General features: G+C 42.1%; 1 protein-coding gene across 4 annotated transcripts; it reads left to right on the top strand.

The window, feature by feature from the left end:
- The first annotated feature begins 490 nt into the window (after positions 1 to 490).
- On the top strand, positions 491 to 16,081 carry GYG1 (glycogenin 1). Of its 4 annotated transcripts, XM_069793018.1 has the most exons (9): positions 695 to 709; positions 1,871 to 1,987; positions 4,174 to 4,309; positions 6,220 to 6,394; positions 6,847 to 7,009; positions 10,818 to 10,944; positions 14,126 to 14,345; positions 15,007 to 15,057; positions 15,279 to 16,081. In XM_069793018.1, exons 3-9 carry the CDS (start codon positions 4,305 to 4,307, stop codon positions 15,447 to 15,449), a joined length of 912 nt encoding a protein of 303 aa, XP_069649119.1. In that variant the 5' UTR covers positions 695 to 709; positions 1,871 to 1,987; positions 4,174 to 4,304; the 3' UTR covers positions 15,450 to 16,081. The 4 variants fall into 4 exon arrangements, with proteins under 4 accessions (XP_069649116.1, XP_069649117.1, XP_069649118.1 ...); XM_069793016.1 differs by lacking the exon at positions 1,871 to 1,987 and having other exon boundaries at positions 591 to 709; XM_069793015.1 differs by lacking the exons at positions 1,871 to 1,987; positions 4,174 to 4,309 and having other exon boundaries at positions 491 to 709.

Below are 16,081 nucleotides of genomic sequence, written 5' to 3'. Positions count from 1 at the left end.
TTCAAAGCCCGACAGCAATCCCAACCGCGTGTGCAGCTGCCCGCATCCGGCGCAAGGCACACCTCGTGGGAACGCCGTCCTCAGCTACCATTTTGCAGCAGCATCGCAGACAGCTCACCGGCGGCCATGCAACCCTAACGCGGCCGCGGGACCGGGGGTGTCTGGCACGTGCGCGTACTGTAAACGCGCTCCCTGCAGCTGCTTTGGGACAGGCGCGGTTTTGCTCCTTCTTCCTGCGGAGCTCGGCGGCCACAGGAGCAATGCACTCTCCTGTGCCACCGGCGCTGCCAGCCGGAACCACGGCGTCCCGACGAGGGCTCCTACCCTCCCTCCACGCGGTGGAGCATCCCCGGGCTCAGCGTGGCCGAGGCGGCGCCGGCGGGGGTAGGAGGCCCTCACGGCGCGGCCCCGGCCCCGGCCCCGGCCCCGGCCCCGGCCCCCGCCCGGCGGCCGCCACCGCCCAGCCCCGCGCCCCCTGCGCGGGCCCACCCATGGCTGAAGGAGGGATGACGTGCCACCGCCGCCGGGGACCATGGCGGAGACCCCGCCCCGCGGCGACGCGGGGATTCCTCAGGGCGGGGCCTCCGCCCCCGGCCAAAGACGTGCGCCGCGTGGCCCCGCCCCTATATAAGGGGCGGCCTTCGCGCAGCCCCCGGAGCGCGGCCACCGCCTCTGCTTCAGCCGTTCCGCGGAGTTGGCACCATGGCAGGTCAGTGCGCGCGGCCGCACCTCCCCGCGGGGGCCCAGCGCGCGCGCCGCGGCTCCCCAGGGCTGCGGGCGGCGCGGGCCGCGCCGGCGGAGCCGCCGGGCGCGTTCTGGGAGCGGCGCGGCGCGGGGCGGGCCGCGGCCGCGCCTATTTTTAGGCGGCGGTCCCTGCCAGCCGCGCGCTCCGGGGGGCGGGCCGCCGCCGCGGCCGGTGGGGGCTGGGGCTGCCCGCGGGGGGGAGGGGGGAGAGGCTCGGCGAGGCTCGGCGGCGCCCGGCCGCGCGAGAGGACCCTGGCCGTTCAGCCGTGCTGCGCGGCCGCCCGCCCCGTACCTGGCCCGGGGCCGTGCCCCCTAACGGGAGGGATGTGGCCAGCGCGGCGGAGGGCAGGGGGGTCCGCGGAGGCCCCTGTAGGGCCGCAGCGGATCGCGGGAGAAAAGCTGGCCCTCTCCTGGCACGCTGCGGAGAGCCTGTAATTCCTGTGCGTTTTGATGCTTTACAACGGGCAGTTCCTTACCACCTCTCCGAGCGTGCCTGGCTCTTTTCTTCCGGATTCTCCCCCCTCCCCCGATTCTTACCTTACCTGAAGCTGTCAGCGGAGTCGGTTTCACTTTCAGATCTGGAAGGTTGCAGGAAGTCTGGTGCTCTGCCTCCCGATGCACGTCTTGATTAGCTCCCGATGCACATCTTGATTAGATGCTTCTGCCTCTTTAGGACTCCTGTACCCCCCCAAAAAACGATGCACGTCTTGATTAGATGTTGCTGCCTCTTTAGGACTCCTGTACACCCCACCCACCCCCAAAAATCGGATGTACCTAACTTGGAGAACAGGGGAACTGGCCGACACCTGTGAACTCTGGCTATGCCTATGAAAATGCTTCCAGAGGACGTTTTAAAATATCTGGGGCGAGCACTCTAGCCCCCTCCTGCATGCTGCCAGGTGAAAGATTGCTCCTAGCTCAGACTTCCAGGATGCTCCTGGCTGGCTGTGTAAGGGTTAGTGCAAAGACTTGCATACAGATGCTATAGCCTATGAAATGGGCAGCCAAAGATGTCTCTGAAGGAGCTTGGTTTTGCCTGGATAAATCAATTATGAAGACGTGCAACTGTGTCGCATTCTCTGTGTTTTTGCAGCCACACTATTACTAATAGTTCAGTATGTTTCAGGCATAACAGTGACTGCTGTGTGAACGTAACCTACTGTGGAGGAAATGTTTACAGAGAATGGAGAAGGGGGAGAGGATGGGAAAGGAGACCCACACAACTGAAATACTGGTGGTTTAGGTAAAATGGACTGGTCTCTTGCAGATGTAACTTCCATATTAAGCAGCAGCTGGTCTTGCCCAAACTGTAGTATGGACTCATGCATAATGTGTCTGAACGTACTTGTGAATGTACTTCAGAGAAGGTATGAAATAGAACATAGTTTAAGCAAAACTTTAGAAAGCTGTACTGACTTGGATGCTCTCTCTGCAAGTTGCCCGTGTCCTCCACCTGTCAAGCAGTCATAAAGTTTCCTACTGCAGTTGGGATGTAATAGGGGCCTTCTTAGCCTTTGCTCCATCATTAAATTGACTCTATTTCTCCAAGACCTTTGTGTGTGAATAATCAGTTTCATTAAGATGAGGAGACATGGTAGGAGTATACCTGCTAACAAGTCAATGAAAAAGACTAGTCTTTCAATGGCAAGGTCACTTCAAGAATTAAGTCTTATACTGCTGGAAAAAAAACCCCCACAACATTCAGATGAATGTTGGGGACAATCCCACTTTGTCTACACTTGATTTTTAGTGAGCTGTCTGTCAGCGTAAGAGTGGCGGACTCCTATATTGAGTAGTTGAGGAGTAACATGCAAATTAAGTAATGAAAAAAGCTGCCCTATTAGGAGGGTGTTCTTACCACTTAAAATGCTACACACTTGCCAATTGTAAAGCTTCAAAGAAACAGAAAATTGTCCTGTAGATTTGCTGAATTATATGAACTATTACAAATTGGTAGCTAAAGTGAACTGAAAAAAACCCCAACTTTATTCCTGGCATTGTAGAAGCTTTTTTGAACTTTGTAATTGACCACTATAATGTAAATCCCTTGGGACTAGTTGGTTTTGCTGCTAAGCAAAATAGAAGGTTTTGTAGCTGGTCTGTACAGCTTGCAAACTAGGTTTGCAGAGCTTATAGACAATTACAGTACATGACTTTCTGTCATCAACTGTTAAGATGGTATTAAGTTAAAAAGATATTGATGATGACTGTGTCATGGGCTGAGGAGTTAGACCAAACAACAACCTCTCTGAAAGTAGAGCAGTCAGTATTTTAATCTTACGACTACACTTGGTGGTAAGCCTTAAAGTGTCCAGAACACTCACTCTCAATCCTCATCTAACCTAGTTAACTTGTGTAAAGAAAAGAAATCATAGTTGCTAAAATAAATTTGAATGTGAAAATCTACTCTTGAAATTCTTAGGAAGAAACTATTTTGTTGATGATATCAAAAATGGTTTGTATAAAAGAGCACACTTCTTTTTATAAAGAAAGCACTGTATCTTGGAAAGGAGTACTACGTGATGATAGTTAACAGTTGTCTACATGATGATAGTTAACAGTGAACTGAAGAAGTTGAAAGTTACTTGTTTGCTTTTGTCAGTCCTACCCTGGCAGTTTAAAACAACATGACAATTGAAAGAATCCAAAGCTTGTATTATATGGCCTCAATAAGCAGTGTACAGCAAAGTGATCCATCTTAATCTATTTTTAAGATACAGCTGGAGCAGAAGATTGTAATAACAATCCAACCTTACCTCTTTTTGCTTGAAGAGCAAAAACTGTTGCTTCAAGTCTTAAACTGCTTTTCATATTACTTCTCATATTATCTTGCATTCTTCTGATAGAGCTGCAACCATGGGTTGCAGAACAAATCATCTGAAAAATCCTGAGCTAGCAAAACTTAATACTGTTGTCCAAGATCTAATTCAATGCTTACTTTCATTTGAAAATGAAATGTAAGTTTTATACTGCCATAGCTTCAGGGTTGAGGGCTGAACCTAGAGTAACTGCAAAACTCTACCAACTTTAGACCAAATATAAGCCTACTGACTCCCAATACTTCTAGCTTTAAAGTAGTATATTAATGGCCAAAATAAGGCTATTTAGACCTTTTGGATTATCTCTAACATTTGGCATGACTTATTTAACCTGTGGGCAAACTGGAACTGGTTTTCTCTTGCAACAGTCTTGATTTTGTTGTTTTTCTTTTTACTGCATTTTGCCATGTGTCAAGTTACTAATAGCAAGTATAGCTATGCAAGTATAATCTGCCTCATTCAGCCATGTAGGAAGGCCCAATATGCAGAGTTAAAGGGCACATCTTGGAGGTCTCACAGCATGATTACCTAACGATACTAGGTTTCTAGTATATCTGTCTCAGAGTAAAGTAGTGGATCATGCTAACTTGACCAAGTTCATTTCTTCCAGACCAGTCTTTTGTGACTCTAGCCACAAATGACTCCTATGTGAAAGGAGCACTGGTACTTGGTTCATCCTTGCAACAGTACAGAACAACAAGGAAGCTGACTGCACTCATAACTCCTCAGGTCTCAGATCTTATGAGGTAAGGTCACTTATGTACTTCAAACTGCCACAGTTCCTGCTGATGTGAAGGTTGAAAAATGGAAGTTAAATTCCTTAATAGTAACCTTCCAAAACTCTGGAAGCTTAACAGCTAAGCTTAGCAGAATTCAACTTATACTGTCTGGAATTATGTAAGTTCTTCAAACATGAAACTGGTTTGTTGGTTTTTTTTGTTTTTTTTTTTTCTTTCTTCCATATGAAGAGTTAACAAATACTCTGTAGTTAGAGCACTAAACTGTGACTTGATACTGATATTTCAACTGGATCTTTGCTCTTTCATAGTCCTGCTTAGAACTGTCCAACAATACGATAGTGCCTGTGTGTTCATTAGTGCTGTGTGTATGCATGTGGAGGTGGGAGTAGGGGATTGGTATTTATTTGTCTTGCAGAAGCATTCCCAATTGAGATAATGTAATAGAAGCTCTCTTGAAATCTAGCAGACACTTCAAATCAAATTTCATCATGAGAGAAGAAAATGAGCAGAACTAAAGTAGCACCAAGTATGTCAAATCAGCAGATCAACAGAGGCATCTAATGAGGCCACTGCAGTACAACAAATGAAATTAACAGGCAGCTGCTTCCTACAGCCTCTCTAGAATAGTCTCAGTATGGAGTGGACTGGGTACTCTTTCCGCATGTAAGAGGAGGGTAAAAAAACCAAGTAACTTAATAGCTACATGAACTACAGATGATAGGTCAAGATTCTTTGCATGGGGAAGTTCTTCTGAAAAGATGTCTCAATTTATAGAGGCAGTAGAGAAGTGGCTCAATAATAGAGTGACTTTCCTTGGAGTCTCTTGGCAGCTAAATGGCCTTATCAACGTAAAGATATTACATACAGGAACATCCATTCTAGCCTATTAGGTCAGTGTGCTCTTTTAAGATGAATCATAAATGTGCTTATGTGCTAGTGTAAGTCAGCTAGTACTATACCCTTAGACCAGTGATACCTGCCTACCTAGTGGTGTAAATGGAGCTTGCATTTCTCACTCTGTATCCACTAACAAGGTATGCCTTAAGTTCAGAAGCAACTGTCCATACCAAACTGTCAATATAAAGACAGCCTTGCAAGGCAGAGTTCTAAAACTCATTTACAAACTCTATGGCTCAAATTGTAGTGATAACTGGTGAGCATTCAAGATACACTGTAGAATAGTGAGGCTTCACAGATGCTTTATATTTTAAGCAGCATGAACTCCTTAACCTCTCTTGAACTAATGGTAGTGCTTTACTGATGGTAAAGCAAAGGTTGGATATCTGCCACAAAATTTCACTACACTGTCTGAAAGTCTCTCACCCTTAGGTGAACATGATTCTGGGTCAAAACACTGCTGTACCCACAGCTATGATTAAGTGAGTCTTTAAAAATTCATGGGATAAAGAAAGTTTTAGCAAGTGGGTCTAGTCAGATGGCTTTAACAGTCACAAATCCAGAACAGTGTTGTCATAACTATTGCATAAACTTCTGTTTCAGCTGTTTAGGATTCAGCTACTGTCCTGCTCAAGCTACTCTAACAGCTTCCCATTTCTTAAGTGCCTGCTCAAAGTAGACTTAACTTGCCAAAAATCAGAGTCTGGCTGGAAAAAAAGCTGTGTGGAAAGGTTGTACTACGTAACCATGACCTACTAGCAATGCCAACTAAAGCCCTGTTTGTGGAAGAAAAACCCAAGCAAACTTCTTTGTTCCACAAAATGATGCCCATTACAAACTAGAAACCTTGAGGCAGACAGGTGTGCTTGTGCATTCCAACACATGCAGTCAACTCTTACTGATGGCGTAAGAAATACTGCCAGGTTTGCTGTTATTCCATTTCCCTTTATGGAATCTGTCAGTGGTCTAGTGCTGGAATAACAATAGAACTAAATCTTGGCAATTGAATCTTTCTCCAGGAGAGTGCTGGAAAAAGTCTTTGATGAAGTCATATTGGTAAATGTCTTGGATAGTGGGGATTCAGCACACTTGGCGTTGATGAAAAGACCTGAGCTGGGTGTCACACTAACAAAGCTTCACTGCTGGGAACTGACGCAGTTTTCAAAATGCGTTTTCATGGATGCAGACACAATGGTAAGTGGTTATGTCCCATGGTACTTCTTAATGACATGGTATGGATGGTACGGGAGTTGTTGGATTTTTTTTTTTCTGTGGGTTGTTCTTGGTTTGTTTTTTTTTGGGGGGAGGGGAAGAGGGGTTGGTATTGTGGGTTGTTTGTGTGGTTTTGGTGGGGTTTTTTTTGTTTGTTTGGGGTTTTTTTTGTTTTTTTTAGAGGAGGGGTAATAGAGGCCTTGTTGCTGTTTGGACTAGCAACTCTAAAAATGTGTGCCTTTTTTTATCTGAATCAATTGTAACGTAGTCTGTGGGGACTATCGCCATAAAGTATTGTCTTCCATAAGACAAGAGCACTGATATGAGAACTTTCTTTCATGTCTTAAGCCGGATGTCAAAATCCGTTACAACATGGTACCCCAATTCCTAACCTAAAAAACAGAAAACTATTTTTTTACCCCCTTAACAACTAGGTTTTGTCAAATATCGATGAGCTTTTTGAGAGAGAAGAGCTGTCTGCAGCACCAGACCCAGGCTGGCCTGACTGTTTTAATTCTGGAGTTTTTGTTTACCGACCTTCCATTGAAACATACAATCAGCTGTTACAGTTTGCCACAGAGAAAGGCAGCTTTGATGGTATGTATTAATTTGTATTTCAGTATAAGTTAGACCAAAATAGTAATAGTGGTTGGGATGGTGCAGTAACTACTTATGTGTCATGGGGACTCTGTGTGATAGAATTCTGAACTCAGTGTAACTACACAAAAATTAGAACCCTCTCACAACAGAGGCTATCATTACAATATGTAGTAAATCTACTTTTTTCAGACTTCATGAAATAGAAAACCTAAGAGTTTGGCCTCCAAACTAGCAGCTGTAAGCATTAGCAATGTAAAAATCATGTAACAAGAAATCTTAAGATGCAGCGAGCACAGTGCATGCATTAGCAAATGAAACTGCAGTACTATGCTTCATGCACTCCTAACGCTCAAGGCTTGAATGTTCTATGCCAACTCAAGTTGCTGTGGAAAAAACAGTACTGATCAACTTGAGTGCAGATTCAGAGAAACAAACATTTAAAGATGCAACTGTCTCTTCATATGCTTTGTGATAGCTTCCTGTCATTATAGGGTGGTGACTGTCTTTTCCCAATATCAAGTGCACGTAGCCTTGGCTGCTTCCCACTATAGGTCACTTGGGATTGGCCACTGTGCCAGATTTAAGCTTGAGAAGCCAAGTTCTGCTGTCCTGTAAGTCTCCTACATCTATTACTATTGCAGTAAACGCACATGTTGCTTGAAGACTGCTATAGTTAAAGGCTTCTGAATGACTATTGTTGTCTCCTGTCACTAAATTTCGTTATGTAACTACTGTGGTACAGAACCAAAGTCTAACTGAAAAAGCTACAGAAAACTACATAAGACAGACCATAAAATGGAAGTCTTAATAGAAGGCAATTAGCCAGCCTGATGACTTACCTTTCAGTACTTTGTAAAAAGTAAAAATTCTAGATGTTACTCCTAGTCTGCAGAATAATCCCTGTTACTGTGTGGACTCCTATGTGTGGCCTCCTAAAGAACATTAGTTGCAGTTGGATGCTTAATGCTACCATATGAATAAACTCTAGTGAAAATGAGTACTGCAATGTAATGAAGGGTCTGTCTGTATCTCGCTACTGACAAGGTAGCAGTTGGTAGCTCTGGGAGTGCTCTCAAATATTGGTTGTAAATTGATCACCAGTTATGGCAAAAGCTGTAGCACTGTACTGAATTTTTGCATTAAAAAAACCCCAACAAACACCCCAAAACCAAACAAAAACCCCCCAAACCAACCCACATCTTTGTGCAAACTGACTGTTGAGTAGCTCCAGGAACATCTGAGACTTGCCAATTGTCTCCTCTGAGCTTTGTGCTCAACTGCTAGCAGACCTCATGTTCTAGGTCTAAGGCCCCTGTCCTTTAAAAGAATAGAACTGCTTCCACAATATACTTTCTGACTTCCTCAGCGTCCTAAATATGAAGCAATTGTTGCAGCTCTTAACAGCAAAAATGGTGTATTAATGGCTTAAAATTTATTCAGTTTTTATTAAATGGTAGCACTGATCTGAGTAATGAGACCATGGAGACTTACACTACCTGCGTAAGCTGCTGCTGAGCTCATGAACTCAGTGGAGAGAAAGGGGATTTAAACTTAAATTGATCTAGACAGTAATGAAAGTTCATAGGAAATTTTATAAGAGAGACACCTGTGAAGGGTCACTGCCCTTAATAGGACACAGGGATGCAAACTCAACAAGCTACCAAGCTATGCATAATTGAAGTCAAGCTCTAAGCACCCCATCTGCAGTAGTAGTAACTAGGCAATGCAAGACTTTGCAGAGTATTTCTTGTTTATAACAACAGACAGATGCCTCCTCCTATGTAATGCTATTGTCCAGAAATGGTAGAGTGATGGCTACTTATGCAGACAACTACTTTGTCTATTTGAACTTCACCTTTCTAGATAATGAGGAATATGTCATGCAATAATTCTAGATACCAACTAAAAGTAGTGGAGGGGAAAAAAAAAAGTTTGGTTTTAAAAAAACCCCAAACCTGGTAGTACTGATACCTTAAGAATGTTGCTATTGCTTCAACAATCCTCTGGCTCTTTAGCCTGGGATCTAAAATCTTTGTTTTTACATATAAAGATATAATGCAGCAAGACTGTATCTGTGGATATGTTGCTAATGTAACTACTGCCTGATTCTTTCACCTTATGTCTAAGGTCCAGTTTATACAAGACTACTGTTGAAGTCTGAACTAGGACAGCTAAATGCCACTTTCAGTGGCTGCTTTGGCACAAATGCATGCAATCTGAAAAAAAGCCAAGTATGTGAAACAATCTGAGTGAGTGAGTGTCCTATAGAGTAAGTTAAATACACTGTTGCTTCCCCTTCAGTGATGAGCTATCTGTTCTGAGGGCATCCCAGACTTCCTTCTCTTTTAGATTATCTTACTGTTAACATACAAATTCTTAACGCAACGTTAAGGTAGAGGTTAAAATGAAACATAGCCGAGTAAAGACCAGGGGACTTGTCTGGCTTCTTTGTCTCTGTTCTCTTGAACAGTTGTTGGGCACAACTTCTTAAAAAGTGCTTTCCTTCCTTTATGGGTTGAGAGGCAAGTCAGAGGTTTGAAATTACTGGACTTGAGCCTCTAGGCAATTCCTCACTCTGCAATCTGTATGTATGCTGTAACAGGATACTTAGAATTGGTATTTGTCAGTGTATTGTCTGTACATCTAAGTTTATGCTTGGTGTCTAGATAATGCAGTTGCAAAAAGCATATTCTGCTTAAACAGCAGTAAGGGTGTAAACCTTAGTACTGCCCTAAATCTAATCATAGGCCAATAAAAAGACCTTTCCTGAGTCAGCAGAGACTGAATGCTTTAGAAAATTAAAGACTAAAATAAAACATTGTCTCTCTTCTAAGCTATCCATTTACCTACTCTTTAGCAATGCTACTTGTGAATGCAGTTACAGGTAAAGGGAAGATGGCAAAGTTAAGGGACTCCCTACAATCTCCTTCATAAGAGGAACTATTAGCACTTAAAGACTTAAGTGTATTCACTGCAATAAAGAATGAATGGATATACATAAGTAGTTTTTACTTCTCAGTAGCTGCTTATAAACCAGTCTGCTTTGGGCCAGAGGGTTGCTGGTTGTTTTGTTTGTTTGTTTTTTTAGCTATTCTACTACTGACATACCAAACAACTTCAGACTCATTTGACCTCCTTACAACCTCTACTTGCAAACTTAAGAGGTGATCCCTCCCAACACAGTAGGTCTGGCCATAAATTAGATTGTTATCCTCACTTAGGGCTTAGTCAGCAGCTTTTTAGTACACAACTAGGAATGCCTACTGCCTGTGAAGGGATTTGATTAAGTTTTACTAGAGTTGTCACCAAGACTGAATGTGCTTTCCTTATCAGATCACAGTGTAGGTAGATGCATCCAGCACTGCAGGTCTAACAGACTATTGATACCCTAACTCTGTAGTTCAGATGTTGGTCGTGCATCTGTAAGCATAAGTAATAAAACTAATAGTTGGCACTTGATCTTCCAAGCTACAGCTTTCCTGAAGCTGAACAGTGCTTAATTGTCAAGTCCTGTTTTTTGCTGTCTTATACAGCTTGAACTTAAGCTGTAAAAAAAATATGAATGGCAGGGTTTGAGAGCAGCTTGCTATTTTTTAGCAAAAGTAACCCCACACATACTGTCTCTTTCATTCTGTGGACTTTTTGGATTTTCAAAGGGTTGTTCACAAATAGAACTCTAGTGCTCTGTGCCAAACTCCTACTGGACATGACAATTGCATTACCAGCTCTTAATTAGTGAAGTGATTGAAAAAGATCCTAAAACAGCTACCTGATGCTTGTAGCCTATTAATGCTTTCTCTTTCAGGTGCAGATCAGGGGTTATTAAACACCTTCTTCAGCAGCTGGGCAACAACAGACATGAGCAAACATCTACCATTTATTTATAATTTGAGCAGCACTTCTGTATATTCCTACCTTCCAGCATTTAAAGCGTAAGTTCAAAATTCTAAGAAGACTTTCAGAGCTTATGTAAACTAATTTATTGAAACAGAATGAACAGGCAGAATCTGAACTTACAGTTTTTCTAAAGGGAGACCTAAAAAAAAGTATCTTCTCTTAAAAAAAAAAGTTGAATTAATACTGAATTAATACTAGTTGAGTGAATCATCTCATGATAAACGCAGAAAGCTGTGTCTGTAGCTTAAACCACTCATCCCTGGTGGTAACACTGAAGCTGATTTAGAGTAAGCACATTTGACAGGTCACTTGCAAAAGGGAGAACCACTCCTCCAGTATGGGATACTGTCTATTACAGCTCTAACCAAAGGCAGTAGTTCTTGAATCAGCTCTTGAATGGGCTTGAGCTGAACTCCAGCATGTCACTGGTGGTATTGTTCCCACCTAGATAACTTGCCCTTTCCTCACTCAAATTACTTAGGTTATTTAACAAACAGTAACAGTTCATCTAATCAACCTGTACCATTCAAATAAACATGGTGAACAAAGGCTTGTATAAAGCTAGAATTCTCTCCCAACAGTCTTTCTAGATCTCAGACAGTTCCTTAAGTAATACCGAGATGGAACAAAGACTACAGCCAACCACCATACCATTGTGTGTTTCCTGTGTAAGGAAAACAACTGTATCCTCCCTAGCTAGCAGTATTAGATTTGGCATGTGAGTAAACCATATGTCAGTGGCAGGGTCACTCAAAGTGTTATAATAAACACAGGAGGAAGCAGGGGAAGCTGAAATGTTACACAAACTCTTATTCATTAAGAGTGACAAAAGCTGGTGGTGGGGGAGGGAAAGTACCAATTGCATAAAAAAAAATCTGATCTCTGAATGACATCAGGTTACTAGTGTCTAAAGCAGCAGCTAGCATAAGCAGGACTGTTGCTGGCTCAAGATCAAACTATGTTGTCTTGTGATCAGAATACCATTTGAAATCCTGTCATGCTAAAAGTGGAACACTTATTTAAAGAAATATATGCAAGCCTAAGAATGACTAAGTAGTTAGATAGCATTTGATAAGCTAGCATCTATTGTAAAGTATGTCCTCTTTCCATGGCTGGCTGGTTGTTAGTCACATGACCTTAAATTTACTAATCACCTTGTTGCCACAAAAGACTAATTGCGTCTGGGGGCTCCTGACGAAAATTCCATTTAACTGACTGAATCAATTGCCTGACTGAATTCAGCAGACCTTCAAAAGTAGAATGCTGGAAGTGCAGGCCTTTTAAGTAGAATGCCCAGCTCAATAGGTGGAACAATTCTGCTTGGTTAGATTAGCAGCTACACTCCTAATAATCAGCAGTTGGAATAAAGTGAAATTTAAACCTACTGACATCAATAGCTAAGTTTTTTGCAGCTTTGTACAGCGAGACTAGATTTCACAGCAGTCTCAGTAATCCTTTTTCCAAAGGAAAATGCCAATTCATGACAAATGCTCTCTAACTTCAAAACATTGATGAAGGACTTTTCTGGGAAATGGGGAAAGACAGATTAGTTGCTGAGGCCAGTGTGGACATAAAGCTTCCTAACAGTTGAGCTTAAATGTCAAAAGAAAGTATTGCAGATCTAGAAAACAGATACTGAAAACATTGTAGAAGCTTGGCATCTGTCAACTGTTGTACAGGTCTTAAGCAGACAGAATACTAAGAATACACTTCTCCACTTGCAGCAAGTGTAACATAACACTTCTTAGGCATTCTCTAGCTTAAATAGCCTTGATTTTTAAACAATGACAAGTTTCCTCAGAACAGCAGCAGCCTGAGATGAAGAAAACTCAGGCTGTTAAGTAGTGCTGTGACAGCTAATAAAACAAAGGTAGTCCTCTTATGCCAAATCTTGATATATGGAGTTTAAAGTTAAAGCCCAGGAACTGACCTCTTAAGGATAGAATTTTTTTTTCTTGCAATTAGCGCAAATACTTGACCTTCTTTCACACATGCATAGGTTTTTTTTCATTCTGCAGTAAGATCGGTTGTGTCTGAAACACTGAACGTGAATATTGAAATACAGTTAAGGGTCTTACAGTAGTACAACCCCCCCCACCCCCCAATGCACACTGCCTTGTTTTGAATATTCTAAAGTTTTTGAAACATACCTGCATTGTCTCCATATGTGAAACTTAAACATCTGAGTCCTGGTCAAAATGGCCAGGGTGTGCTCAACAAATTATCAGAGAAACTAGTTTGGCATTATTATCCATTTTAATCATATTATGTTGAGAAGAAATCCTAATGTGATACAAACTGAACTAGGTGAGACAGTCCCTGTTACTAGAGAGACTGGTATTGCTTGTTCACAAATTGACTCAAGCTGAACTCTAGTTCTAGAACCATAAAAGAAAAGAATGAATGCTGTCTCTTTTAGTGTTCTTTACATCAAAAGGGGTGCATCTCATCTACACTCTTAATGCAAAAGAACATACTGGTAGCATTTGGGACAAAGCTAGAAGCCCATACTGAAAATGGGGTTAAAACAGTTTTTAAAAGAAACAAAAAAAAACCACCACCACCACAAACCCCACCCATGGGTAAACTGAGGTTATTTAGAAAATAATGGTTGGTTGTCTAGCAAGACCCTGCTGCACTAAGATCAGAAGTCCTCTGAAATTGCATAGGCTATACAAAGCTGTTATTTTGCAGGGACACAGTCTTCCTGCAGCAGGGTCTTCCAATGATCCTTTTCTATAGGGCTGTAAACTGAAAGGGTAACTCTTAACACTGACCCTTCTCTACATAATGCTTGCAATGCCTAACTATCTGGATCACTGACTTTGGAGTAGAATCTTTTTCACTTTTAAAACCAGTTCCGATTGCAACGGCTGCTTGAGACTGCTCTCTCCTGAGCTATGGACATCAGTCTACCTAAAGACTTGAGTTGGCTGTAAGTACTTAAATAGCCCAGACCATTAGGTTTTGGCTGTATTCTGACTAGTGTAATGTAGAATTCAGTTTGCATTTTTTCTGTTGTATAAGCGATGCTTTCAGTCCCAGTAGGCAATGGCAGTTTGATCATTTAGTGTTTAGCCTCCTAAATATATTCATATTTCTGTTTTCTGGACACCTACAGAAACTGCAGGTTAAAAAAAAAATGCCTGCCAGTCAAAACTCTTGTTTTCTAGACACCTGCACAAACTGTGGGTTCTAACTTTTTCTGTCCAACAGGTTTGGTGCAAATACTAAAGTGGTGCATTTCCTGGGAAGCACAAAGCCATGGAACTATACATATGACTCCAGAACAAAAAGCATAAAAGGCAACATGGACGACCCTAAAATAGTTCACCCAGAATTCCTCAAGATGTGGTGGGATACCTATACAGCTAATGTTTTACCATTACTAGAACAGCATGGAATTGTTAAAGAAATTACTACAGGTGTAAACATGGTATGTGCTTTAATATTCTTGTACAAACTACCTAAGTATGGATGACAGGTTCTTTACAATTCCACTGATTTCCTTTCCCTCTGTCCAACTCAAAGCATGGATGTGGTTTAGTTTGTGGGATGCAAGGTTTTTTGGTTTTGTTCTTTTAAGCTTGGAATAAATAATACTACAGCAGGGAAGCATGCTATAGTGGTCTTGAAGGTAGCTGTCTGCTTGCCTAAACCAAACTATGTAAGTAGCTAATGATGCACCAGAAATTACACTGTAGCAACTTCTTTAATATATACAGGGAAGGGCCCCAAGTCTTAATGTGTTGCAGCTAATAAGGTTCTCAGGCAGAAGAACCCCAGTTCAGCATGCAATATGTACATACAGATCTTGCATGGTGAAACAAATCTAGGTAAGCCTAGGATAAGTAGAGAATGCATGCTTATGTAGACTGGCAGTGATAAAATCTCAATACATATCAAAGCCAAAGTAATACTTCTGACTCTAGTTCTCATTCACAGAGTTCAGTAGCTTGCATCTGACTGCAGACTTCATAGTCTTAGCTTAGTGCATGGGCCAGTTTAAGTTCTCAACCTTTCTAAGACCAAAGTTACTGATCTCTTAGGATGTGCTTTCTCTTGTTAATCTTATCTTTCTAACGAACTATTTGCAGCTATCGGGCTTGGTCTATACTCTGGCTTTCTCTTGTGGCTTCTGTAGAGAGGTATGAAGAACTTAAACTTTACCTTTGTTGTTTTTTTTCTTTTCTCCCTGCTAACTTCTGTAACTCTGCTTTGTTACTTTGCTAGGAAAGCTGCACAATCCCTGCCCACTGGCAACGCTGCTGTGCATGAGACTATCTACTTCATTATCCCATTCTATAGCCTGTTGCTCACTTCAGCTATGCAAAGTATTTCTATATTTTTACTCTGCCTTTCCTTTTAGGCAGAGATTACAGAGGGAGTGTCCCACATATCAATATCAGCACCATCACCAGCATTACCAACTGTATCTTCAGAAGAACGCAAGGAACGGTGGGAACAGGGCCAAGCTGACTATATGGGAGTGGATTCCTTTGACAACATCAAGAAGAAACTTGATACCTACCTTCAGTAGAAATGCCTGTCTCAAACAGTGGTGATGCAAGGACTTGTTCCAGAACTAACAGCTAGAAAGGTGTAGATGGTGGTCAGTTACACTTGCTAGTAGCTTGATGAAAAACTTCTTGGCTGAAGGCCGCTGCAGTGCTACAGATGAAGAATGAGCAAAAGCTAGGAAGCAGAATTCCTTGGGCCACCTATAACTGCCCAATTTCCAATTCTCCCTACTAGATAAAACCAGGTATTTTCAGCTTAAATTTTCTTCTGTTGTGATCAATTGGCTCAACATATTCCTTGAAACTGGGTTTGTTACCTCACCTCATTAAGGTGATTAGCATTGATTCCTTTGCTTGCTGTTTTAGATGTAAAATCTAATTCATGGGATTGCTCATACACTAGAGTGGTAGCTATTCTGCTTTACCATAAATGTTTTAATGACACTGGGATACATACAGATGTAACAGTAATAGCACTGCTTTGCTCTTCCAGTCACAATTGCACTGAAGTTTTGACCAGGTTCTTACGCACAGTGCCTACAGCATGGCAGAATGCATTTTTCAGTTCTGTATACTATGGGACTAGTAAACTTGAGTTTTATCTGTTACTTGCAATGTTGCACTTGATACAAAAATAAAAAGTTGTCATGCA

This window comes from Haliaeetus albicilla, chromosome 9 (genome assembly GCF_947461875.1).
Source record: "Haliaeetus albicilla chromosome 9, bHalAlb1.1, whole genome shotgun sequence".
NCBI classification, from domain to species: Eukaryota; Metazoa; Chordata; class Aves; order Accipitriformes; family Accipitridae; genus Haliaeetus; species Haliaeetus albicilla.
The sequence above is the reverse complement of the archived record's forward strand: the minus strand, read 5'-3'. Positions and strand labels throughout refer to the sequence as shown.